Genomic DNA, 27,751 nt, shown 5'->3' with positions numbered 1-27,751 from the left:
GAGCGGTGCTACACGGACGCAGCTACCAAGCTGCTAGCGCATTTCGCGAGCTGACGTCACAGGTTGTGGTAGTATGAGAGCGGCCGAATTTGTTGATGTCTCCATGGAAACCAAATTCGCTACGTGTGCTGACACTAGCGTGTTAGCAGCGGCCGTGAAACACCGCCCTAAACTTCAAATCCAAAGGAAAGACTAACCTTTAACACTTCGGCCGGGTTGTCGATGCAGATGAACTGTTTCAGTGTATCGAAAAGCAGCTTCTGTGCACTGTCGTCATCGTAGCTGATGTGCAGAAAGTTGGTGCTCTCGTCGGGGGCATAGATGGTCGGCACGTGCAGCTTCCAGTATTCCCTGGAAAGTAAAACGGCGATACATCAGGTCAGCATGATGGATGACAGGAAAAAAAACTTGTTCTGCATTACTCAAGGGACTAATGAAGACTAACACAAAGAATATGCTTGAAATCAGTGCCATGGAACAGCATGATACTTTGCTAAAATACAAATTGACAAACACTAATAGGACTACTGTTGACCTTAGGGTCTGTTCCCGTCGCTCCTCCCAAAAAAATCTCGGATGAGGTTGGAGGAGCTTGGAGGAGAGCCGTTTCAGAGGAGCCACGGGAACATTTTCGCGAGGAAATCAGCTGTTTGCGGGCTGCAACGGTCGGCGATTTATGGCGCTCAAACATAAATCAAGAGATAATAACCGTTTTCTAATAAAATAATCTTAGATTAATATCAAACATTACTATTTAAAGATATCCAATCGTCATCAATCACTAAAATTATTTCCACTTCCCTCAAATCTCATTTATAAACAATTCACATTTGTATTACGTGCGCCAAATATGTCTACGCAAGAGCCTCCTCCAAAAAACCAACTTTCGTTTGGGATGAGGGAGGAGGCAAATAGTGGTGGTGAGATGTGAAATCAAGATGAGCTTGGAGGAGCTTGGAGGAGCGACGGGAACAATTTTTTGAAACGAGAGGAGGTTAGAAGAGCTTGGAGGAGGTTAGAGGAGCGACGGGAACAAACCCTTAATGAAGTGCAAAGAAACTGCTAAACAAATTACCAGCTGATGCACATTACAAGAAAACAATAGTACATATGTGCCTTGGTTAATGGTTAGTACACCTTTTTGCATTTGAATTCGACCATGAGCCATGGCCACAACTGTTTGAGGAGCCATTTCGACAATCGGCATTGAGCACAACTATTCCGGCGCTGTGTCTTATTCAACCCTCGCATGTGTAGGGGGGGGGGGGATCGGATGGACCCCCCTGGTTTTTCGCGAATAACTCGCGCAAAAAGCGGCCGATCGCGAGAAACTTTCAGTACCCTCGAGTTGATCAATTTTACACCTACTCTGAAAATTTCATGACCCTGACCCAAGTGACCTTTGACCTGTGACCTATTTCTCGAGGCCATGTTTGGCCAGAATCGCGATTCGGCGTATGTCGGCTCGCATTAGCCGCGCGTTTGCAAGCTTCTCGTGGTTTCAAACGCTCAAACATGAGATTTGGTGTTGCTCCCATGCATTTGGGTGGATGTCAAGGTCACCTGAAGGTCAGGTCAGGTCAGGTCATTGACCTTTGGTGACCTCACCACCCTTGTGGCGCAGTTGGCAAGTGCGTTCACGTTTGGTGTGGGAGGTCCTTGGATCAAGGCTGACCTCTGGCAGCGTTTTCCTCGGCCGGCTCCTACCCAGGAGATGGCAGTAACTGGGGAGTGTTCGCTCGGTCGTGGGGATTACCGCTGTGCCAGCCAGCGCCCCCGGCCGCAGGTACACGGGCCTGATCCGCCTTTAAATGGACTATCCCACCTTTAACATGGGGTTTGAGTTGAGATAGCCAAGTTTGCGGCGAGGTTCAGAAACCACTATCTATCTAGGTTGCAACCCCCGCGGCCTCTTGGTGTTGAAGAAATTCGTTCTTCATTTGAAAATGGGCCTTGCACAACACGGGCGTAGGAACGTCATGAAAAGTGGGTGGGCCACCCTGTCAAGGGGCCTCCTTTTCCAGGGGGCCTCCTTTTCCAGGGGGCCTCCTATTTTCAGGGGCCTCCAACTTTTGCCTCGTCCTGCTGACTGCTTTCAAGTATGACCTCCAAATCTAGCTTCTGAGATCGGGCAGATGTACCCAGGGGCGTAACCGCTTAAGCGAACGATGCGGAAAGTCCGCACCATTTTTAAAACTTATTCCCCCTCCGATTTTTTTTTTAGAATCTATTTGCCACAAACGGCGCATGACCCCTGAAAACCCTTACAGAAATGTCTTCCTCGTTTCCCAGGTGCCCCCATTAGCTTCATAGGCGCCCTCTTTGGCATATAAGCGCCCTTTAATCATCAGAGACATCCCTATATGTCCCACAGTCGCCCCGTTGTCGCATACAATGTGCGCTTATCAAAGGCGTCTCTCTTTTATGGACACTTGAAGGCGCCTCTCTTTGCCATGCCGGCGCCCCTGTTTCTTATGAATGCCCCCCTCCCCCCCCCCCCATGGCATTGATCAATTGCAGACCTCTATTGCATGTGAACGCCCATATATGTAGGTCTCAGAGGCGCCCCTCTTTCGCATTGAGGCGCCCCTAGGGGCTTCATAGGCGCCCCTCTATTGCACGTAGGTGCCCTACTGTCTCAGAACCGCTCCCCTTTGGCATGCAGACGCCCATCTTTCGTACGGAGGAGCCGCTGTGGTTCTTAGAGACCGCATGGTGCTCCCAGACGCAGATGGGGCTCTCGGTGTCGACAGTGTGGGACTTTCAGTCGCTGATGGTTGCCCGCCAGATGTGGACCCTCGGAGATGCCGGTATGGGGCCCTCAGAGATGCCGGTATGTGGGCCTTAGAGACACCGGTGTGGAACCCTCAGATACTTCAGTGTGAAGCCCTTACAAGTGCTGGTGTGGAGCTATGAATGCGCTGGCTTAAATCCCTCAGAGGCCGGTACATGGACATTAGAGCTCAGTGAGAGCTTGTGTGGTGCCTTCAGTGGCCTTGTGGAGCCGTTAGACATCAACATGGTGCTCTCAGGAGCCGGTGAGTCCTCAGAGTCAAAGGTGTGGGGCCTTCAGAGCTCCGAGATACTGGTGTGGGGCCCTCAGAGGTGTCGGTGTGGGTCCTTCAGATGTACCTATAGAGCCTTGAGATGCACAGGTGTGGTGGCCCACAGAGGCGCCGGTGTGGGGCCCCCAGAGCCACCGATATAGGGCCCTAAGAGACACTAGTATGACCCTCAAAGGCGCCGCTGTGTGGCGCTCATAAACACTGGTGTGGAGCCATAACAGGCGGGTGGAGCCGTTAGAGGCCGGAAAGGGCCCTTAGATGCCTACAAGGAGCCTTCAGAAGCCAGCGTGACACCCTTATAGGGATAAGCGTGTCTACCTATCCATCAGGAGCCCTTGAGGTGCTCTCATGAGCTCTGTGGGGCCCTACCGAGCCGAACTATGGCCACGGCCAGTTGCCGCCGCATGGCTCTTCGGACTATCATTCTCAGGGGCCTCATCTGCCTAGTTTGAATAGAAGGGCCTCTCAGACCATCAGTCTCATGGGCCTCCTCTGGCTAGTATAAATAGAAGGGCCTGAGTAGACCATCAATCATAGGGGCCTCCTCTGGTTAGTATAAATAGAAGAGCCTCTCAGACCATTAATCTCAGGGGGCTCCTGTGGACAGTATAAATAAAAGGGCCTCTCAGGCCATCAGTCTCGGGGGCCTCCCTAGAAAAGTGTAAATGTGGATAGAGGGCCCCCTTAGATTCATTAGGAGTGGACCTCTCTGACTACCAGTCTCAGGGGCCTCTCGTGGCCAGTATGAATATAAGAGCCTCTCAGACCATCGGTCTCAGGGGCCTCTTCTGACTAGTGTGGATAGAGGGCCCTCCCAGACCATCGGTTTCAGGGGCCTCCAGTGGCCAGTTATATGAACAGAAGGGCCTCACAGCCATCAGCCTCGGGGGCCTCTTCTGACTGGTGTGAATATGAGGGGCTCTCATACCATCAGCCTCAGGGGCCTCCTCTGCCTAGTGTGAATATAAGGGCTTCCCAGGCCATCAGTCTCAGGGGACTCTTCTGACTGGTGCCGGATTGAGGGACCTCCCAGACCGAAAGTTTTGGGGGTTTCCTGTGGCCAGTATGAATAGAAGGGCCTCTCAAGTCTCAGTCCATCAGTCTCATGGGCCTCTTCTGCCTGGTGTGATTATAAGGGCCTCTCAGGTCATCAGTCTCAGGGGTCTCCTCTGACTACAGTGTAGATGGATAGGCCTCCCAGACCATCAGTCTCAGGGGCCTCTTCTGACTATTGAGGATAGAGGGGCCTCCTCTGACTAGTGAGGGTAGGGGGCCTCGGCTAGACCGCCAGTGTCAGGGGCCTATTCTGACTAGTCTGGATGGAGGGGCCTCCCAGACCACCAGTCTCAGACCTCTGACTAGTGGGGATAGAGGGGCCTCCCAGACCGCCAGTGTCAGGGGCCTCCCCAGACCAGTGTGTATATTGGAGCCTCCTCAGATCCACTAGGGCCTCTCAGGCCATCAGTCTCAGGGGCTTCGACTGACAAGTATGAACAGAGGGCCTCCTTGGATCCATCACGGCCCCTTGGAGTCCGTGCGTGGGGATTCGTGGAACTTATTTTTACCGAGTTTGTTTATTCTGGAAGGTGACGACGTCCTCTCAAATCGAGACGAGGGGCCTCGAGTAAAAAGTGGGTGGGCCAAAACACATGGTTGGCCCCCCCACCTCGAAAAGTGGGTGGGCACTTGCCCACCTGGCCCCCCCTGTTCCTACGCCTATGTTGCACAAGGCCCTACCTTCAACATGGAGCGACCGTTAGTGTGACGTCACCTCGTTTAGTCATTCTGATTTAAATGGGTTTGTTCGTTGAAAAATCGCTTAAAACTTGGTCTGAACCTTGTTGTGGTGCCTACAGAGTAAAAAGAATCAGCTTTATGACAGTAATGTGGCCTGGGGAAGGAGGTAATTTTGGGCTGTGACGTCACATATTTGAATGTTTGTGTTTGGAATATGGGAAGCCTAAGAATGCCAGAACCGTGTTCCTGGTCATCCAATCTATAAAGTCGGGCACAATTTAGATGGTTTTAACAACATTTTAGAAGGTGGGATAGTCCCTTTAAACAGATCCTTCGGTCCGGTGACATGTCCCGAGGGCACGGCCTCGCTTCATGTCCCGGAGCAGCCCTCTGACCTGCCGGGCCCGAGAAATCGGGATAGCCCCAGCGTGCGCGCCAGTGCGGTGCCACCTGGGGTGCGTGACAGGAAACGTGCGGTCAAGGCTGTCCCGCGTAGCGGGTGCCGAAAACGATTCGTACCACTGCACTGCCGTGTATATAGTGTACTAACCCAGTATGAATGTGTGCTACTAACGACAAAAGCTCAGGTCGGGCAACAAAAATATTAAAAAAAGACCTTTGGTGACCTCGGTTCACTTTTTCGAGATGTACATACATGTTTCTAGGCTAGTTTTTTTTTTAGCTGAATTCGAATTTAGCAACCATTTGAACATTTACGAAGTAGTTTTGGTGCCTTCGTAACATGTTACGAAGCTGTCAGAGGCGGCTGACACGTACAGTATATCTAAAAAGTATGTCCCCTGGTTTGGCTCTCCCACAGGAGGCGAATCGGTAACTTGGCTGAATCCCAGTTGCGGCACCCGGCCGCCAGGGTCGCTGCCGCGCGAGCGGCCTTGACCGCTCGCATGTCATTGGCAGTTCGGTCCCTCCCCATCTATACCGAGGTGGGGAGGGGAGAAGAGGGGAAGAGAGGGGAGGGAGCGGCATCCGCTCGGCACTGGGCGATGCCTGGCTGACCCCGCGCTCCCTCGCTGACCTCCGTCCTGCCCTCAGGCGAAGACCGATTTCCTCGGCCCGTAGCGGCCGAGCGGAAAACCGAGCTCGCGGGGCGCGACTCCATTGGCCCAATCTTATAAATGGAATGCTGTCGTATTCACGGCATTAGATAATATGAATAGTGATACCAGCAGTGGATGTGGTAAAATACAGTCCAAAACAAACGACAGAACACGATTGGTGCATAATGCGCCGTCCCATTCAAATAAGCCCTCCCACTTCAATAGATGGTGTAGTTTCTTAGGGCGTAAAAGATGCAAAACACTACCGAACTTTTTTAGCTCGGCCACTGGAACCGTCAATTGACTGAAATGCATGAAAACCATTTTGCATTTAATAGCCGTTTTATGCACCCAAACTTAAACCAGTGACGCCATGTTCATTCTAAAGCGTTTATAAGATTGGTCCCAGCACCCGATTTTATATGAGGAAGTCGTTTAAAAAGCATCTTATCTCTAACCAATTTTTTTATTAGGCATTGTCAGCCACAGGCAAAACCCCATGACGGCTGAGGTCAAAGTAAAATATAAACACGCACACGCACACACGCACACACACAAGACACACACTATTTCATCACACCTGCCTACGCACATGCATATGCCTACCCACCACACCACTACCCACCTACCCACCACATATGCCTACCCACCCCAGCCGATAACTCGAGAACCAATAGGCGCAGCGAAACGCACGAGGCGGCAAACGAAAGAGCGCGACGAGACGCTTCAGATGAGTACTTAAAAGTTGAATTTTGAGGTCACAGGTCAGGTCAAGGTCAGGTCAAACACCGGAAATCGGGCTTTCAGTAGCATGGACTTCAGGACTTCGCAATGGGCGCCTCTCGTCATAAACTCTGTCAAAACGGTGCACAATCCATCATATAAGGTTTACAAGAGTGTCATCTCCATGTAGGGGTCAGTCAAGCATAGGTCATGTCATGGTCAAGGTCAGGTCAACCGGGTAGGCACATACCTATCCCCGAAAATCAAAACTGATATTCGCAGCCTGTGACACATGTTTTATGGGTAATTTGGAGCGTAGAACACGATGATGACATTATTTTTCTCATATGTGAACGAGTTTGGCTCAAAAAGTTCAATTTAAGAAATTCATGTATCATGGTCGTGAAGTAGTCACGAGAAATTGCGAAGATTCAGTTCAAGATTTTGGAAAATGTGGAACATTAATCAATAATCGAAGATAGCCAGTAGATTGCTCATGGTATTGGCAGTCTAATGGTGTTTACGGCATGTCTGTATATCTATTCTGTGATTTTATATGATTTTTTGAACATATGCCGTTTTTGGTCAAAAACTCAGAAATCATGACGTTACTAAAACCTCAATATCTCAAAAATTTTCCGGCCGATTTTTTTAAAACTTTGTCACAATAAACTTCTATCAATTCTCTACAGGTACCCAAAATTTGGCGCACCTTTTATGCTATGACCCGGCGAAAAAAGTGGGGGCGTTTAACGCCCCCCCCCCCCCCAGCAACTCGCGGGTTAAGCAAAAAACAAAATATATTATGCAAAGCATAGCATTAAGCATATGATTGATTGAGAGTGATATGTTGCCGTGAACTCACAGAAATGTTAGAAAAGTGCATTACAGCATATTGTGGCACTACATAGATCTATTTAACCACAATTCCAAATTTTCTCTAAATACATCTATCCTACAGCATGGAAAATACTCACCTAAAATCCCTTCCAACAAGGGTGTCCTTCTTGAATTTGGCTTCCCATATGGCAACAGCATCAACATCAGATTTCATTGCCTCACTGCTGTTGTCCTTCATCATAATACTTTAGGTTTCAAAAGGAGATGAAGAGAAATTTCAGCAAATGACTGCTATGACAGCAAGATGAGGTAATAACAACGACCAAGGTATATCACTTGATGATGCATTTCACAAACATCATGCTCATCTTGATTAATTTTGTGATGCTAGCTGAATTTCATAGGGGGTACAATTCTTGTCCGTTAGCACCTGGCGGACGAGGCTGAGGCGGACGAGACCTTGAGAAAGCACGGCCACAAAGGAGTGTCATTTGTCAAGGCCTCATTCTCTTCGATTAGCACCTCTAAGATAAAAGCTTGTGAAAATGCGAGGTTGCTGATGTAAATTTTCAGAAACGTGACAAGAAAATACGAAAAATCAACAGAAATTCAATCGCAAAACATTCCATCCACCCTCTATCACAGATAATTTTCACGTCTCGAACGTCTCGCATCCGCACAATTGGCCGCTCTGCGTAAGGCGTTTAGAAATAGGTAACTAAACTGATGCATTTTGAATCTAGCCAGCTGATCACAAATAATATTTTTGCTTCGAAATTTCGCTGCTTGTGTACAGTGTCCTTGTCCATATCGTCTATATCGACCAAGATATCGACCCAGGCCATGAAATGATGGTAACTTTATCATCCCACTCCGCCAGACAAAACGAAACTCCATCGAAAACGTTAACGGTAACACGGTTGTAACGCATTTAACAACTACGTCACTATCACCCGTTTCAAGGCGTTTCAAGGCCACAGCCCGTCACACTACTGACTGCTACTGACACCCTGGCTACTGACTACCCTTAGTTGTTTACGCCTTGTCTACGTTAGTTGTCTACGTACTTTTTGTTGTTATTTATAGCTTGATTTATAGTCACCGTGGTTTACGTATTTATTTCTATGTTGTTAACACACTGAAGCGTAGGGGATGGGCAGGCATTTGAGTGTGTTTATGTATTGGTGCACTGCGGTATCTTGATTGGTGCAGTGTCTGAGATAAATTTGCCACAACAAACTCAGGCTCAGGCGCTTGCGCTCCCTGAGTCCACGGTCATAGAATCCTGAGTCCAAGGCAGTATATACTCCTGAGTCTATAGATTGAGATGGCCTTGGGCGCTCCAGTGTAGCGAGCATCCAAGTTGTTGATGTTACCATGGAAACCCAATGCACCGATATGCATAGCAGACTGTAGTATTGTGCCATGAAACGCATGAAACAGAGCCCAGCATGTGTGCATATGTTACAGAACACTTCAAAGCATCAAAAAGCATGTTCTTCAAAGCATGTTTTGATTTATTAAGCAAAAACAGTCGGGCGCACTGTGGTATCTCCGATTCATTTATGGAAACGTTTCTATTATTGGAAACGTTTCCAATTTTGACTACTCTTCTGTTCCAAAAATGGAAACGCTCGTTCCATAAATAGATACGCTAACATCTCCGCACATATTTTCTTGCCAAGGGTGGCTGGATTCGATGTATAACAACTGTTTCGCGTAAAACAAGCTCAGATACACCAAAAGCACTTGTCTTCTTGCATGGAAAGCTGTCGTATGCATTAAAACTCACGTCTTTAAAATGCTCCTGAATCGTATCCATTTATGGAGACTTAGTTTCCAAAAATGGAAACGCCGATGTTCCAAAAATAGAAACGCTGAAGTTCAAATGTGTGCAAACTTAGCTTAAATGTGTTTTTAAAATTAACATGCAACTAAAAATTTGATGTTTTGGGACTGGTTTAGCATCTCGGCTCTCGGCAGTTACCTTGGATGTCGGGTTAGAAAATAATACCTTACGCGCCGCAACTTGAGCACATTCAAAAGTCAACTAAAACTAAGATTTCCCAGAAACTACTGGACAGATGTGGTCCAAAGTGGGCAATACATAAAGCGTAGATATCATTTCAATATATAAAATTAATATCAATGTTACACATGAGCTAGAATGAATAAATTCATCGTCAGAATACAACGGTATTTGGTGTGACGACGGTGCAGACCTTATTTCCATCCTGCTTTTTACGTATTTGCACGGAGATTTACGTTGATCCGAGCCTACGATCATATTCAGCACATTTGAAATATCATAAAATGCCCACTTAAGTCTCCAAATAGGGCTTTGCAACAACTTTCATGCGATTTAATCAAAGATTGACGACCACCAGGCCGCTGGTACACCGGAAAACGCAGCGTGAAAATGAATGAAAAACTGAAGTTCCCGGTGATGTGGTTGTTCTAATCAATGGGTCAGTCTCTCAGTAGTCTGTTAAAAACGTTATTTTTTGTTCAAAGCATTCATAAATGTTATTATTTTCGATTAGAATAACGTGTGAATTTTTTATCACGTCAACATGCTATAAGCATCGCCTCGTTCGTCAACTTTCGGTTTTCTGATCGGAAAGTCGGAGAACAGGAACATAAACTAGAATGCTGGCTGTCGATTGGTGGCATCCTGCGCATGCCAAATTGCACCAATCAATGCCCAGTTTGCCTTCAAGGTAGCGATGCATACAGCGTCTCCATTTTTGGAACAGATCGTTTCTATTTTTGGAAACGGCGTATCCATTTTTGGAACATTGTTCCAAAAATGGAAACGTTTCCATAAATGGATCGGAAATACCACAGTGTGCCCGACTGAAAAACAAAATATATTACGCAAAGCATAGCATATGTACATGTAGCCATCAAAGCATGCATATTTGATATTTATATACAATGTGGCAAAAGCACCTAAACAGTATAATGCCTGTGCATACATGCAGAACAATGCTTATAATCACATAATTTCATACTATAATGCAAAATAAGATAAAAATCTGGCATGATATAGCCTCGTTGCTGGTGCGCCCTAAAACACTGAATCATCATCAAGTGATTCAACAGACTGCTAGTGTCTCATTCAGTTGGCAGTGCACTGTTCACAAGCATATATCGCATAGTTCTTGATACGCCCTCATCTGTTCTTATGTCAAGAACATTCTAAAAGTCAAAGGCTACATCATGTAGCTCCAGACGTGGGCTCCATGGGAACTTCTCCATCTCCAAAATTCCTTGTGAATTCAGGCCCATCTTTCAGTGTGTAGCTGTCTTGTCTTGGGATTCTCCAGGTGAAATACGAAACATCCAGAAGAAATAAGACATTGACAGAGAAAACTACAGCCAAGACGTGTGAGTACTGGTCAAAGCCCCACACCTGGAGAACAGCCATCGTAATGACAAGAGAGATTATCCAGCAGGTGTTGAAGCCCAGCCAGGGCCGCATCAGAAGGCCTCTTGTCCGTCGGATCCCTATCAGAGCCACTACTCCGGCAGTGACCAGGCACGGGCAGATGATCGCCGGCATGTAGAGCGTGGCCTGCAGCCAAGGCCCCAGCTCATCAGGGGTGAAATCTAGCACAATCTCAGACTGGCACGGGTTGGTAATGTTCTCGTGCACCACGTCAGGCTCTGTTTTCTTCATGCTGTTCAACTGACAAAACTGTTCAGTTGTATATTCCGTATTGAGGAGATTTATCACGGCGTATGCAGCGAAGACCATGCCAATGACGGTGGTCAGGAGCACTTCTGTGTACATTCGCACCCTCATTGTTGTGTAGAAAAGTCGGACGCATCCTTCAATAATCCTCCCCATCACGAATATTGCCGGACACTAACACCAGTAATTAAGGGCTCGTCTTCGTCACCGTTTTAGGCTGTTTATGCTTCGTCTTCTGCTCCGTGCGCGTCAATTACTACACTACTGAGATGGTCAGTATTCTTTGTTGTTGATCAGTTAATATTGCACCATCTCCTGCCATCAATGGGTGACGCAATGTGTCGCAATAAGCTGCTCAGCAGCAACAGATGACCTATTGGCAGGAGTGAGCGCAAAGCCTGCAACCGCACCCTTCAAACACAAGTGCTTCCTAAGTGCTCCCGTCTAGCGGAAGTCACTGCGTCACGGATAAACGTACTGCGACCGTGCAAGGCTATATAACTCATAGCCGTCATCCGCGGGTGGTATTGACGGTTGTGGATACTTCGAGTTCGAGTGAGCCTCCGCTAGATGTCGTTGTCATCTCGTCTGTGCCCTTTATCGGAAAACCGCTACTAGTTGTCAAGCTAGTTAGTAGTTGCAACGAAATGCTTGAAAGGTAGAGATGACATGCATGACCGACCGTCGCAGTCGATTTTCTATCGTATGTGTTTAGAAAATACGGTGTGTACAGGGTGGAAAGTAATTACGCGAACATGTATTTTCTTACAATTTTGACCGTCAGTGGAGCATTATTATGAGTACGGGCTGTCATGGAACATAATTGGTCGTGTTTGTTGTCGCCTCATCTACCAAAAGTGACCCAACTTTGAACAATGACCTGGAAGGTCTTAAACACCTCTCGACTTAAAATGGTGCAGACACCATACGCTGCACAAGACCGAAATGGGCAAAGAGCTCAATTTGGAGCTGCCAGGGAAAGCGTTTATGATTATTTTCGCTGGATTGGCGGAGAAGGGATTCGTAGTGGTCTCAGCACCAGCATTGCACAATTATACGTTTTTTTTAACATAATAACACTTGAGAAGACTTAAAAAGCAAAGCCGTCCGCGGCAGCAACCCCTCGGCGAATTCTGCCGCCGGGCGGGTGGTCACCATGTCGGCGACAAAACGACGCCAGTCGACCCGAAAACTGGCAAAATAGCTTACTCTGGCCGGGTACCCGATCTAAGATATCACGATTCGCACATTAATACGCAAAAATTCGAAAATTAAGTCGTACAAACCCTCGGGATGACCAAAATTCACGAATTAACAGCAGAATTGTTAATTGAAGCTTTTCAAAGACAATCAAAGATGGACAGAGGAGGACAGGCAGCTGGATTTGTGGTTGGGTGAGACATCTGTGAAACTGTTTCATCCGTCAAACCTGCAGAACAACTGCTCTGAGGGCTGCTGTTGCGTCCTATGTCCCGTCCGTCCCAACCTTCAAACATCCGGCAAAGGAACACATCAGTGGGTCACGAGCCCCCGGGTGGTGTCAGAATTGCGTGTAGCGCTAAAAAAGGTCACTAAAAATAAAGTATACAACCGGTGGAACATCCTCCAAGACGAGTGTCTCTGTCTAATCCACCGTGCAACGAAAGGGGCAAAATGACTGAGCGCACTTTTGTGCCTGACGCAAAGAAACTGCTCTTCGTGATTGGTGAAATCCTTACTTTCACGGCCAACAAAACGCAATACTGGTGCTGTGAGAACCTGTTTTTCTTCAGGACATACAAAAGCTGATCTGGGAAACGCCTGGGCCTCAATTCGATTAAAAATCCCCAGATGACTCCTCAGGAGACCGTCTAAAAGCTGCAAGGAGCCACCAATACCGATTACCTCACTGGACAGCTCCATAAGGTGTGGGCTGAGCTTTGGCCAACAGATCTTCACATGCTGATGTAAATCATGCCGGAACGCCTATGTCAATGCATCGCAACTAGATAAGGATAAAGTAAAACATATATTGTTTATGTCACCGCCGTTTTTTTCATTAGGTACTAGAAGACGAAAAAGTATGTTCGCGTAATTACTTTCCACCCTGTATGTTCATGTTCATGCACTGGCGGATCCAGGCTTGCGTTTTGGGGGGGGGGGGGCAACTCATGCAGGAGCCAAACCTAGGGTACCCCCAAATCCTGTTTTCTCATCGGATTTAGGCCACTTATTTTTCGTCACAGCCCTGACACTATGATTTTTTTTTAACTAAAAAGAAAAATATATAAATGGTACATGTGTCCAGCCTGTCACGGGTAGGTATTAGGTACCTACGACAAGCTGGGTAGTGGACAATTATGTATGTAGATGACATTCCGTGCAAATCGGACAGCTTACTGCTTAGGTATTAAATCGCCAGGCAGCAACCACGCGACAACTATCGGCGATAAGGTGACCGATAGCGGCCGATAGTTTGTGTCGAGAATTCGCATCCCACTCCCGGAAACGCACTGTCTGCTCGAACATATCTAGTATCTACCCTCACGCCCTCAGCAACCTTGTGGTGGGCTTTGCTAATGATGGCTTCTCGAAGGCCAGTGAACTCAGATCAAATGATAGTATCTATTTCAAAATCATTTATGAGCTGTCCAGTTGATGCCAGCCTTTTTTCCAGGTCTCGGTCACCGAAACATGGAGAAGACAGGTCGTCAGGTTAGTACGCTATGACAAGTAGGTACAGCTAGCTGGTATGCCTATGTATAACTGGTACCCGTCCTGAAGTATTCAGTGGATGTGGACTGTACATTGTCATGAATGCAAATATGTTAGGCTGAGAATCTTCCCCAATCTCCAATGTAGGCGAGGTAGATAGTGCCCGCCTTATTCGTCATCTCCATGTGATTGCTATCCACTCACTGGCAAGGATGGATGTCTGAGTCAGCCTATAGCGGACGGTTTGGGGAATGCCCGCCCCCAGAGATCTTCAAAACTAAACGTCGCAGAGAAAAATGGCATAAGCGATTGAAAAGCTCGCCTAAATGGCAATGATTCGTCCATTTTTGATAGAGTCGACATTACGTCACTATTTATAGTGATGTCGTCGATGGCCATTGTTCATTTTCTCCACTAGGCCGATAATAGACGCGTTTACATAGGGTTTGTTGCAAGCTTATATCTCCATCCGTGATGTTGCAAAAGATGCCAATGGTGCTGATCAATTTACAAAATGATCCCCTCTAAATATTTGAAGACCACTGCATCGAAATTATCGCCAAATTAACGAGCTAGAGCCTCGTCAAATATGCTATGTAAACCGGGTTAAAATCGTACGTACGACGCCGAAACTGGCGAACTTAAGTTTCAAGATAGGATTGAAATAGCAATGGGTAGTTTATTCAAAGCCTCTTCTAAACGTTACACTGAATAACTCCGATTTTTTTGGGAACATCTTTTTAGTACCTACCTTTTAATGGTCATTTTCTTTACTTTTGAGTGAGGTAGAAATATTTTTTCAATGCAATACTTTGTTTTTAATTGCACAGATTTTACGTGTATATTGAAACTGAATCACTGATGGTGATATCTATTATTTAACCTGATGCATACAGTTCAAGCTTTGAATTGCAAATCTTGATTCATTGTTTGTTTCGCCAATTAAATATGTTTTTGCTCATTTCCCCGTAATTTTGTTGATTAAAAGTTATTTGTGTCGGGCCGCCAAAAGTGAAAAATAGTTAGTTGTGACGCGCTTACGAAGTCTCTTTTTCCCCAGCGCAAATGTGCACTATGTGGCTCCCATCATCCCAGCCTAGCGTCCCTGAAGGCCCATCTCAAGACTAAACACGACGGGGCCAAGGTATGTTGGGTGTCAAGGTACTGGGAAGTGGGGTTCATGGACATAAAAGTATGGTTTCCAGGCAGTCAAATAATTTATGCCCAGGCTCCACTAAGCGATTTTCCCGTGCGAATCTGCGATATTGCGATATCGCTTATCGCAAAAAGAAGTTCAGAATGCTGAACTTCTTTGCGATATTGCGTGGGCGATATTGCGTGACATTTCATGCGATAATGCGATTCCCGCAGTGTGACTCAGCGCATCCGTTTGCACTAGATGAACATTTTCTGGCATCGCCAAGGGCATCGCATTCTCGTATTATCGCAACATCGCAGCGTTTGTCGAAGAACCATAAGCGAAATTTGGAAGCAATGGTGACCTTGCGTAACTCTTGCCTTGGACAGTTTAATTGCAATAACTAGATCAAAATGGCCTTAAGGTATGTTCATTAGCACGATATCGTCAGAGAAATGCTGGGCTTTGCTAAGCGGTGGACGTCAGTTTTAAACAACAGAGGCAAAACAGAGGATTGTACCGAACTGCAGAGGTCAGATTCCTGCAACGGGGGAGGTCGCCAAGTGCTAGATACGGACAAATAATGTTATTTTCTTAGCACTCACAAATACATCACAAGTCGACTAGCAGTCACATGTTTGGAATATCGATTTCCATAGACCAGAAAATCTCTTGTAACCCGAAAACGCGTACCTACTATCAGTCTTGACCACACATATTTCTAGCGCTTAAGTATATTTACTATTTACCCAACTTTACTCGATAATATCAATAATGCCAACAGTGCGTGTTTTCATCTCATTAATTGCTAATCGGATACTCTTACATTCACTAATGTACGGCCCACCAGCAAAAGAGTAGTTGGTTAGCCTATGTGCTTTTGGTGTAATAACTTTAAATGACAGAGACACTCCTGTAAAATGACTCAATAGAAATGAGAAGAGGGTTCGTGCACACATTTCGGCAGTGGTTTTCAACAGCCATTAGACGTATTCATCAATGCAGATAGATTATTGTGATGTTAGCAACCAACCACTAAATACCTGGAGGGCCGTACCTATGATGGGTGTCGGGTAACCTGAACTATTCTGTTTCAGGCCTTTTCGTGCGACAAGTGCACTTACAAGGGCGTTTCCAGGGACGCCCTGAATACGCACCGGTGGAAGCATCACCAATTCTGCGAGAGATCTTACGAGAGATCGGTGAGGATCCTTACAAATGCTCGCGATTATATAGTGTTTTTTCCGAACTGATAAAATACATGGCCGGCTTATATGTATGTGGGCACTGGGCAGCTTCCAGCTTGTGTGTGCGTGCATGCAACCCGCGCAAAAAGCGGCTGTTCTCGACGAAAGTTTCAGTACTCTCGAGTTGATCAATTTTACACCTACTCTAAAAATTTCATGACTGAGTCTCTGACCCTGACCTTTGACCTGTGACCTATTTCTCGAGATCATGTTTGGCCGGAATCGGCGTACGCTGGGTGCTCAAAAAGTTGGAGGCCCAACCATGAAGGAGTTGGAATGCATCGCGGTGTGTTCAATTATGTATTGCTGAGATGTCCACTTACGTAGCCATAAACCAATCTACCTTGAGTTGTGATTAGCTCAGGCTGTTAGTTAATCGTAACATAGTTTGCCATTTTCGGCTATACGGTTCATAATACTGCAGAACAAGGCTTCAAGCGTTATTCACGAAAAGTTAGTGGCAACACATGTTGAGGTTTGTCTTTCTTACAGTAGCGTCAAAAAGTGGACATCTCTGTTCAATTTTGGTCAACAGACCATTAACCTTCCAGGCGGTAGGGGGCATGTTTGCCCCGTTTAGTTTTTTCGACATAGGTAGGTATCTCCAGAACCGCTGCACCACTTTCACTACCCTCCCGGGAGTAACTTTTACACATTGTGACCAAGCATTTTCCATAGGCTATGATAGGTTGGCCGCTAGTGACGTCATAGTGACGTCATTTCTGCCATTTTCGACCCCAAAAAAAAGGTTTCGCGGGAAGAGCTGTCAGGCCTATAGCTTTGGACATAAAAGGTGTAGAATTACCAGGGCTACTAACCTGCAATCTCGAAATGTTTATATTTTAAAATTTTGACCCCCAAAATCGTCATAGTTTTTTTAGTTTAATAGCCAAAAATCCAAAATGTTTTTCGATTTTCGAAAGTAACGGAATATATGTGATAGCCCCTACCGACCGCTATTCGCGTACCAAATTTTAGATCGATACCTCTGTATTTGGCCATGTTATAGCGAAGAAACTGTTCAAAATTGATGTCAAATTTTCAAACTCAATTTTTAGCAATACTACATAGACCACATAGCGCAAAACAAAGACCACCATTAGACTTGCCGTGACGAACTGCATCGAATCAATACCATTTTATGCAAAACTATCAGCTTTGAAATTTGACTTTTTTTACCTGATATTGAACTGACCTCCACCAGAAAGTGACTTAAACCGTACCTTACGGTCTTATATATAACCAACACCATTGAGTTGTACATGCAAGATTGGCCATAAAACATGCATCGCACAACCCTAGTGAAGTTGGGTTCATGTGCTGACTGCTGACCCTTTGTGACCTGACCTATGACCTGACGTGGTATTATCAATGACCTCTTATAGCAACATATGTACTAGCCACCAGGCAACTTGCGCCCTATCGTTGATTTTCAACAAAATGCGTTTTACTCGATGTTATAGCGCATTCCTTAGAAGACCCGTGAACGGTGAAACATTTTATGTTTGACCTGACCTGTGACGTCATCGGTGACCCCGAGGTCAATGAAATTGGAGTTCTCTCGACAAATTTGACAGGGCTATCGAACGTCGTTTGAATTTTATGGATCCGTCTAGTAGTTTCGGAGATACGGGGGGGGGGGGCAAAAAATGCCCTCCCCCACGGCGCGGAAGGTGGCCGGGAAGCCCACCGCCTGCCGGGTTAAAGGTGACCTCCGCAGTGTGCAAGCCATCAACAGCATTGACTCAAAATATGAAAAAATAAGTACTTTTTTACGCAACTGAAGCGCAGGTGTCTATTGGATTCCTAAAAGCCATTCTTCATTGGCATCCCGCGCTCGTTGGGGTCTGCCGAGCAACGCGCCCCGTCGGGGGGGGGGGGCATTTTGGCACCCCCTAAGATCTCGAGAACCACGCAACATAGCGACAAGCAGAAAACGGTGTTGGATAGCCCCAACGGGAAACTACCTTGTGACCCAATTTCATTGACTTTGGTCAAACCGATGACGTCACAGGTCAGGTCGAATGTCGAATTTTCACCGTTTACAGACATTTCAAGAAATGCGTTGTAAAATCGAGTAAAATGCATGTCATTGAAAATCATCGATGGGGAATTGTTCGTCAGACACATGTTTTGCTATTTGAGGTCACTGATACCAGGTCAGGTCACAGAGGTCAGGTCACTGAGGGTCATTAATATGAAAATATGTGATGCATGTTTTACCTATAGTCCATTTTACATGGCAAATGCGATTATGTGGGCCAGGCAACCTTTTGGGACAGTTTGAATTATGTTCTGGTGAAGGTCAGGTCAAGGTCAGGTCAAATGAGGTCAAATTTCAAACTTGATATTTTTGCACAAAATGGGTATCAACTAATCAATTCGATGCAGCTCGTGACGGGGAATCCAAGGGTGGTCTTTGTTTTGCGCTACGTGTCTAGAATTGCTAAAATTTGTGTTCAATCAATTTTTTCAATTCAAATTTTCAATTCAAATTTGACGGCATCAATTTTCAACAGTTTTTTCGCTATAACCTGGCCAAAAAAGGAGATATCGATCTACAATTTTTTATGTTGATAGAATAGCGCAGGGAATATCATATATATTCCTTTTTACAAAATTCTAAAAACTTTTGGGTTTTTATTGCGTTTTTGTAAAAAAATGATGTTTTTTTAATTTTGTGGGGTCATAATCACACAATTTTGAATATCCGAGTTAACAGTTTTTGTAGCGCCGTCTTTTCTCTACACGACCACATAAATAACTTTGAAATTGCTTGTTAACTGTAACTTTTGTAAGTGCTTCAAGATTTCATGTTTTTTGCCCATTTTTGCTCGAAAATGACCTCAGTTTCCCCAACATAAGGAAATTGCTTAGCAGTCGCGGCTTCGCCGGCAGCCGGGCGACCAAAGTAGCCGTCTCGGACGTGCCGGATGGGTTCAAAACCCATTTGAGGAGGCCCTGAGGGCTTAAGCGAAGCGCTGCGAGAAGTGTGTTTGTCCTGACGGTAGCTATCTGGATAAGTGAACAGTTTTTGGTCTAATAAGTCGACGTCGTATCTCTGCTACTTCATGGTCGGGCCGAGAACTTTGTTAACGCGCCAGGTATGTCAGCTCACATTATCCGCGCATTTCCAGTCTTTATGTGATTGTAAACGTTCAAACGTTTGAAATGATGTTGGTTCCATGCATTACGGTGGGTGTCAACTGTCGTCAAGGCCACTTATTTAGCTTTACCCGTTTCTATGGAAGTTTTTGGAGCTCATTTTGAATAACCATCCATTTTTGAACATATACGAAGTAGTTTTAGGGCCTTCGTAACATGTTACGACGCCGTCAGTGGTTGTTGACACCTGCTAGGTATGTTATGGATAGCGGCGGCAGAACGCCTACTGGTTGACCTGACCTGATCTGACCCGACTCGGTCTAAATGCATGAAAACATCTGTGATCAAAACTTACATAAAATACGTGATCAGTACCCCCCCCCCCCCCCAAAAAAAAAAACAAAACAAAACAAACATAACAGCTTCACTTTACGAAGTTCTAGCAGGTTCCGATTTTCCCGACTATTAGGTCATTGACCTGACCTGGAAGGTCAACCAATGGCCTAGGACCTTTAACCCTCGCCCGTATTGGTGTTTTTCCAGCCACGAACGTATAGGGGGTCCGTTGGACCCCACTTTCTGTTTCACCCCTGATCGAGCTAGAGCTTCGCGGAAAAAACGAGCGTGTTGCCCGTGACGAGAGGAAACCGATGATGCCCAATTTTAAGGTCCTAGGTCATCGGTTGACCTTCCAGGTCAGGCCAATGACCCAAAAGTCGGGAAAACCGGGACCTGTTAGAACGCCGTAAAACGTGGCTGCTATGGGGTTTTTCGGGGTGCTGAATCTGTTCACGAACATCGTGTTAGTTATGATCATAGATAATGTCTTCATGCATTTAGGCCAGGTCAGGTCAGGTCAACCAGTAAGGGTTTTTCCGGGTATTCGTAGTAGGTGGCAACCGCCTCTGACAGCTTCGTATTATGTTACGAAGGCACCGAAACTAATTCGTAAATGTTCAAATGGTTGCTAAATTCGAATTCAGCTCGAAAAACTAGCCACGAAATTATGTAAAACTCGAAAGAGTGAACCGAGGTCATCAAAGGCCAATGACCTGACCTGACCTTCCGGTAACCTTGACACCCATCCTAATGCATGGGAGCATTACATACTATATCCCATGTTTGAACGCTTGAAACCACGAAGAGACTGCAAACGCGCGGCTAATGCGAGCCGACATCCGCCGAATCGCGATTCCGGCCAAACATGGTCTCGAAAAGTAGGTCACAGGTCAAAGGTCATTAGGGTCAGGGTCACGAAATTTTCAGGGTAGATGTAAAATTGATTAGCGCGAGGGTACTGAAAGTTTCGTCGCGATCGGCCGCGTTTTACGCGAGTGTCAAACCGAGAGAGGTCCTTTAGACCTCCCCCTCCCCTATAGGGGCGAGGGTTAACACTTAACCCTCGCCGGACCTATTGGTTTTCTACATACGCGCCGGCCGAGGGGTGGGGGGCGGGTACGACCCCCCCTCGCCGTTTCGCCCCTGGTGGAGCTAGCGCGTTGCGGAAAAAATGAGCGTGTGCGCCGTTACGAGACGCAGAGATTGGTACCCGATTTTAAGGTCCTAGGTCAACCGGTGACCTCTGAGGTCAGGTCAAGTGCCCCAAGGTACGGTTCAGTTTTTGGTGAATAACTTCGCAAAAAACGGCCGCAGAGCTGCGATTTTGGCAGCATCGTGTTCGCCTCGCTCAGGCGCGTCGAATAATATACTTTTTGTTCGGGTCAGGTCAACTTCGGGTGTTGACCTCAGGTCAAGGTCAGGTCAGCACCCCCAGGTCACGAAGTTGGTCGAAAGAGGTCATGTCGCATATCATTCGATTCGGCAGGTCTTCCTGAGTCCATTGGTGGCTTTCCCGAGTCGCTAGCTCAATTTGATCAAGAGTTATTGACGAAAAACTAATATGACCTTGATGACGTCATAAATGACGTCACGCAAGGTCAACATTGCAAAAGTGACGCATCTAACCTTGCAAGGAGTGCATCAAATCACGATTCTGTGTGCTTGAGATAGTTGGAGATCGTTCCCGGCGCCAGAATAGCAGTTTTCATTTTTCCCCGTTGACTTATAACGGTGAGGTCACGAAAATGACCTGACCTCATATGACCTTTAGGAAAAATCTGAGACATACAAGTTGTGAGACTCATAATGGATACTAGATCCTGCAAGTTTCATTTCCCTGTGACATCTCCTCTGGCAGTGAGGGCGTTGCGAAGTTGCGACATCTGAAGACCGTGCAGAGGTTCACTTATGACGTCATAGGTCAGTGACCTGACCTGACCCAAAAATGCGGTTGGTGTCAAAAGATCCGGCTTGGATCAAAGGTCAGGTATGCCAAGTTTCAGCTCTCTATCGCCAGCGTGTTCGGAGCTATCGCGAAAAAAACCGTATGGGGGGCGGATGCCCCCCCCCCCCCTCGGCCGGCGAGGGTTAAGTTGGGTATCATCGGCATCCTCTTGTCACGGGCAACACGTTCGTTTTTTCCGCGAAGTTCTAGCTCGATCAGGGGCCGAACGGCAGAGTGTCCAACGGACCCCCCCCATCCCCCCAGTACGTTACACGCTGGCATAGGTAACACCAATACGGGCAAGGGCAGTAGGGCTACAATTTTGGGTATTATCGACTTCCTCCTGTCACGGGCTACACGCTCGTTTTTCCGCTAAGCTCTAGCTCGACCAGGGGACGAACGGTAAGGGGAGTCCCCACCCCCACCCCCCTCCCCCCTATACGTTAGCAAGTGGGGAAAAACCAATACGGGCGAGGGTATTGGTCCCAATGGACGATGCTACGGCTTATAGCACTGATTTATGATAATGAATATTTTCTTAAGTAAATTGGGCATCTGCGTTGCCCTTCTGATGGTTTGCACAAATGTCCGTCGGCAGAAATGTCTGGAGTCTACCCTGGTGGCCGGTGTGGAGACTGCGTGCACGGCCGCCGTCCCGAACAGCAGTCGGCTGCGGACCCACCTGGCGTCGGAGCACGGCATCTCGGACGCGCTGAGCTCCGAGACGGTCCGGCTGGACGCGGCTGAAGGCAGGTGACTCGCCTCTGCGCCGCTGGCCGGGCCGCGTCCCCAGCTGGACACACTGGGCAGCGCTGGGCGGTCTGAAGGGCATCCCACTATACGAGGGGTATCGAAAAAATTCTGATCACCATGAATTAAGTAGATGTGACAGAAATTTGATTTTTTACATGATGTTCCTTACTCCGTCACAAGTCACCACACACGACTGCAAACTTCTTGCATCGTTACTTGAGCTGCCTCAGGCCGTCAGTGTGGGACCTTCACATTGTCCCGTAAATCACTCATCAATGACGTCATTTCTGTCTTTAAATCACTGGACGCACTGTGGGTTCTCCATCTCCCGACTCCCGCAACAATCCAGAGTCACTTAATATCAGGCCAGGTGAATTCGTTAGATCGTGCAGATCTCAGCCCCCTCGTTGTACATGCAAGATTGTGTCAATAAAAAACATATACTTTAAAAAATCGCTTATTAATACTTCTTACCATCCCTTGCAATGCAACAATCTCTTTCAACGGTAACTCCATGCCACGTTAAGAGGAACAGTAGACAGAGGCTATATGGGGCCAGAATTTCATAGGTTTTGTTTCAGTTTGACAGGGATTATGATGCAAGGAATCGGTCAGGCGGCCGCCTGCTTTGCGCTATATGGAGGGAAACTCTTAAAAGGTTTTTGGCGGGTCTAATGAATCTCGATATTTTTTCATCGTCCAAATTTTCCAGCTTTCTTGTCATGGAAGAAGATGTATGAGGCGAAGACGTCATCCTCATACGTGGGCAGATGCAAGACGCCTACAGCCGATCACCCGTCTGTTCTCTTCAAATGCTTCCGCTCCGGCTTCCACAAGCCCTCAGGGAAGGGGCTCCGAAGACTGAAATCGCAAGGCTCGTGCAAAATGGGCCGCGATTGCACCTCCGAGATACGCGCCAGGCTGGAGGAGGACGGCTCCATCAGGGCAACTGTCTTCCACTTTCATTATGGCCACGGGACCGGATCGGACGGCGCTGCCCATCTGCGGATTCCGAAAGAGGACAAGGCATTGATAAAAGGTATGTGAAATAGTACTGGCCGCACGCTTGTCCGCTCTCTAAAAAATAATCATGATGATAAACTGGATCGAAATAGCTGAATGATGTATGTATATTGTATTTGTGTATTGATATTATGCGGCATTGATATTAAAAATATGAAAACCCATTGTACAATGTACCTCCATGCGTAATCCTATAAAAGTAAAGTACTTGTCATTTTTAGAGAAACTGCTGAAAGGCGTCGGCGCGACCCGCATCATCTCCGACGTGCGGCGCTCGCTGGAGGCCTGCGGTGATCCCCGCTCCAGCCGTACCTACTGGGTCAATAAAAAGGACGTAAACAACATCGCTGCCTCTTTGGGACTGAACGCGTCGGGAGCGCACCCGGGGAGCGCGACTGAGACGACCAGCGTGGAAACATACGCGGAAAAGATCCGCGCGTCGGAGCAGGTGAGCACACACAGTTGATAAGTATCTGTTTATGTAAATGTGGGCGTGGTGTTAACGCGGGACGTGCATGTTCGCCGTCGAACAGCTTGCAGTTTGCACATAATGTTCACCAGCTGGATCAGAGGTTTTTGTTAACGATGCATTAGATATACGGTCCTAACATAACAACTATAATGTTAACATTAAGATATGCTGAAAAAATATTTTGGTCTCAATTTCAAACCAGCTTGTGAAATTGTCTCCGTTTATGAAGAAGTTTCAATATCCATATACGCTTGAAAAGATGCGCCGAAGTCCTGGATATTAACAGAAGTAATGCCATGTCTTTCAGCAACATCTGTTGGCCCTGAAAATGCCCGGTGAAGCCGACCCCGATGGCCGTCTGGGACGTGAAGATTTCATCTTCTCGTTCTGCACGGAATTCCAGCTCAGGAACTTCATCAAGCATGGCTGCGGCACCGTCTGCATCGATGAGACGCGAGGGACAAGTGGTAAGCGTCTAGTAGTGGTACAGTCAAGTAGGCAAATAATGTCCCCAACTTTTAGCGCGTTAAAGGTAGTGTGCCAGCTTTCCTGGACCATATGGAGTTAATGACCCGGATAAGGAGAACCGGATTTTTAGAACTTATCCATACCTTCAAAACTCATGGAAACGTCTTAAATTCTTCAAATTTTGAGTACCCCAGTGCGAAATTCGCCCCGACGGGTTGTCGGTCGTACCCCAACCACATTTCACACCACTATGAACAATAAATGCACACACTAAAATCGCTATTACCGATAGGCTCATCCAATCAAGTTTCGATAAACCCGTTCATCATCATCTCCTGCAGTTTCGAACACGCCTGTTAGGTGGTTTCTGGTGCTCGTCGAGGTCGGAATTTCCCAATATGCTGCTCACACTTTGTGGTGCGGTGGTGGTGCGTCGGGCCGCGCGCTCTGACTTCGGCCAAGAAAAATGCGTCAGCTGATCATTGTCATTTCTGCCACTTGCTTGTGGTGAAATGGGGTCATAACTTAAGAGACGGCTGTTTCATATCAATTATTTTACATAAAATCATATTTCAAACCATAAATTAATGTTCGACAGCCAAATTAAAGAAACAATACCAATACAGGCTTACAGTTTAAGTTCGACATTGTGTTGTCTACGATTAGACAGCTGATAACTCATTCCCGTACGTCGTAACTCTATAATGACCTTTGCTTATTGTCACATGTGCGCCGCATTCGCGATTGTTGCCGACGCCTGCTTGCAGGTCAGCCCACTATAGTTGTTATACATATCGAAAAACCGATAAACTTTTAGGCGAAAAAGTCACTATTCCAGGCCCATTTTTGATTTTTTTTGCGATATAAGGTAAAAACAGAAGCTTCTTATCCTAGGAAAAATAAAATGGGAAATCATTGGGAGGTGGCACACTACCTTTAAAGTTTCGCCAGTTTTAGTAAATGTTGTTCTATGCCTTTCTGAATTATGTTACCCATTGTGAGCAGAATCCGTTCTCCAGATGGACCCGCACTGGAAACAGCTCCCATCTCTTTCTCCCATTGCTTGTCATCCGCTTTCGCGGCGCTGCTGCTCTCTGAGCATTCATTTTCTCCCTTTAATACGAATGTTTTGTGGCGGAGGGTGTGTTTGATTTTCACAGAACACGGATTCAACCTGGTGACGCTGCTGGTCCTCACCGACCAAGGCCAGGGTCTACCGGTCGCCTGGCTGCTCTCCAGTCGCGAAGACGAGGAAGCCGTCGCTAAGATGCTGCAAGGGCTGATTCAGCTCTGTGCTGAGACAGGCCGTGAGTTTCCACACGCGGAGTACCTGATGACGGGTAAAACCCAGACGTTGTTCAACGCCTGGATCGCCACGACCGGCCAAGACACCCAACATCGCCTGCGCTTGTGGCAAGTGAACAAGGCTTGGCGTGACAGGCTCGTCACGCTCAGTGTAAGTTTACAATTGTGGGAAGGGAAACCATGACTACTTTTATTATTTGTAATATAGATGTGAACTTTACCAGCGTCCAGCCCCACAATCAAAGTATATGATGGTTTTTGAGTTTCTTACGTAATTTGCCGCAACGCTGCGGTATGATTACATGTGCCGATGCCTACTAAACCATTTATGAGAGCTGACACGTGTTTTCTCTCCGCAGCAAAGCTTCACTGACAGCGGAGAGATGACGGCATCTGGCCTACGTCACCAGCCTTCCAACCAATCACGGTGAGAGGGACTCTGAGGGAAACAGCGCATCGGCTGTCAAAACGGGCTCTGTATCAGCATTATTATCATGTTTTGCGTAAATATATAAGGTCAACAGGGATCAGGGAGCGTGCACCCGGATAAACTCCTATAGTTAGTAGATCTTCTTGAACGTTTAAGGTTCGATCGACTCCGTTGTCTCGCCGTGCCTGACTGGAAGGCTGTTAACCCTGACCGCATCTACCATGATTCACAGGTGTATCGGAGCGCTACTGGAGTTTGCCGACGAGCAGCTGCTGAAGGCGGGCCGCCGGCAGCTGTGGCAGCAGCCCGGCTTCAACCAGGTCAAGATGCGGCGCCGCCACAACGCCGCCGCGCGGCTCTCCGCCGAGACGGGGGCGACGGTCTTCAGGATCAATGACAATCCACTTCCTGCCTGGGTCGTAAGGTCGAAGCCTGATGACCCCTATGGCGAGCCACATACAGTGGAGCTGGTGGACCAGACGTGCCCACTGTCAACGCAGTGCCGGCAGCGGTGCGAAGCGTGCAACATCTGCGGGCACATGATGCGATGCGACTGCCGTGAGTGGCTTGGCCAGAAGCAGATCTGTGAGCACGCCCATCTGGTCGCTCTGCAGGACAAGTTCGTCACCGTGCATCTGCTGCCAGCCGGGGAGCAGTCGCCGCAGACGGATTGGGGTGACGATGCCGCCGACTCGCCGCCGACAGAGCAGTCTCTGCCTCCACCGTCCGCGGGTAGTTCACTCAGTGACGCCTCGCCGGCCTACCTGATGGCCAAGGCTAAGGAGTTTGCCGAGCTTATGCCCACCCTGCCCCTTACGATCCGAGAACAGATTGCACATCATTTTCGCCAGCTGGATGAGCTGGTATCGCTGGGAGCCATCCACCAGGCTGACGCGCTGGCGGTGGAGGAGGATCGGCGTGCATGGAGTGCGCGCACCGAGCGACAGCCGTCCGACCGAGGGGTCGGCGTGGCTGATACCGCCGCCCATCTGCGCCCCGGCGCTGCGGCTCGGACCAGCGCCGAACGGACTGGAAACGACAGGAGTAGAGAGGCTGACATCTTTCCTCCGGATCATGACTATTTATAAGGAAGTGTTGGCGCCTGAATGTGGCGATTCAAGTCCACCATCATCATTTTGGGTTGCGTTAAGCGGGACGAGGTGTGGACAATGAACATGGCCCTTGCTAAGCGGGAGAGATGAGATTTGTCTGGACGACTACGATTAGTGTTCCAAACTTAACTTACGACGGGCTTTCAGCACGATTGTTAAAACCATGTGCCCTGTTCGCGAGTTGTGATGCCTTATGTTGTGCATTGAGGGGCTTACAAGCGTTTCCGTCACTGACCGGTTCGTACGTGCCGACGTTTTGGTTGGCGTTGTGGCTCAACTGGTGAGATATGCGCCCATGTGTCCGTCGTATGTAATTGTGTACCTAGATCTCGCCGTGCACTGAGATCACTTGGCCAATGAGTGATGATGGATCAATACAGAGTTCTCACTCTGCCTTTTATTTGTTTATGCGCTGGTAACCAACGTACAGTCAGTCTTGAAAGTACCGTGCATCGGTGCGATGGATCCAGCAAGCCCGACTGAGGAAGGACTGCTAAATTTGAGAGGCAGTGAACCATTTGACATCCTCATCCATCCCCCAGGTCCAGTGACGTACCCAAGGGGGGGGCCACGGGGGCCAAGGCCCCCCCCTGAGCGCCG

At 47.4% G+C, this 27,751-nt stretch overlaps 2 protein-coding genes across 3 annotated transcripts in view; one reads left to right on the top strand and one right to left on the bottom strand.

Moving 5' to 3' along the window:
* The window catches only part of LOC122382326 (E3 ubiquitin-protein ligase UBR2-like), a 32,415-nt gene extending 24,327 nt beyond the window's left edge, over positions 1-8,088 (bottom strand). The window contains exons 1-2 of the mRNA XM_043367518.1: positions 7,561-8,088; positions 198-351 (exon numbers count right to left, since the gene is read on the bottom strand). Coding sequence (XP_043223453.1) covers positions 198-351; positions 7,561-7,664 — 258 coding nt within the window. The 5' untranslated portion in view covers positions 7,665-8,088. The remainder of the gene's footprint in view (positions 1-197; positions 352-7,560) is intronic.
* A 312-nt stretch (positions 8,089-8,400) lies between these two features.
* LOC122382330 lies at positions 8,401-27,551 on the top strand. 2 transcript variants are annotated; one of them, XM_043367523.1, is made up of 11 exons: positions 8,401-8,473; positions 13,777-13,814; positions 14,875-14,958; positions 16,050-16,154; positions 22,187-22,337; positions 23,054-23,380; positions 23,586-23,812; positions 24,144-24,303; positions 25,465-25,760; positions 25,969-26,036; positions 26,272-27,551. In XM_043367523.1, exons 2-11 carry the CDS (start codon positions 13,794-13,796, stop codon positions 27,125-27,127), a joined length of 2,295 nt encoding a protein of 764 aa, XP_043223458.1. In that variant the 5' UTR covers positions 8,401-8,473; positions 13,777-13,793; the 3' UTR covers positions 27,128-27,551. The 2 variants fall into 2 exon arrangements, with proteins under 2 accessions (XP_043223458.1, XP_043223457.1); XM_043367522.1 differs by lacking the exon at positions 8,401-8,473 and adding an exon at positions 10,389-10,813.
* Positions 27,552-27,751: the final 200 nt, after the last annotated feature.

This window comes from Amphibalanus amphitrite, unplaced genomic scaffold (genome assembly GCF_019059575.1).
Source record: "Amphibalanus amphitrite isolate SeventyFive unplaced genomic scaffold, NRLGWU_Aamphi_draft 000137F_arrow, whole genome shotgun sequence".
Lineage (NCBI taxonomy): Eukaryota > Metazoa > Arthropoda > Thecostraca > Balanomorpha > Balanidae > Amphibalanus > Amphibalanus amphitrite.
The sequence above is the reverse complement of the archived record's forward strand: the minus strand, read 5'-3'. Positions and strand labels throughout refer to the sequence as shown.

Excerpts from the sequence above, each read along its gene's own strand:
- LOC122382330 (XM_043367523.1), top strand. The coding sequence starts at position 13,794 with ATGGAGAAGACAGGTCGTCAG. Across the intron at positions 13,815-14,874 it reads TGGAGAAGACAGGTCGTCAG|CGCAAATGTGCACTATGTGG; the intron begins GTTAGTACGCTA and ends CTTTTTCCCCAG. Across the intron at positions 25,761-25,968 it reads ACAGGCTCGTCACGCTCAGT|CAAAGCTTCACTGACAGCGG; the intron begins GTAAGTTTACAA and ends TTCTCTCCGCAG.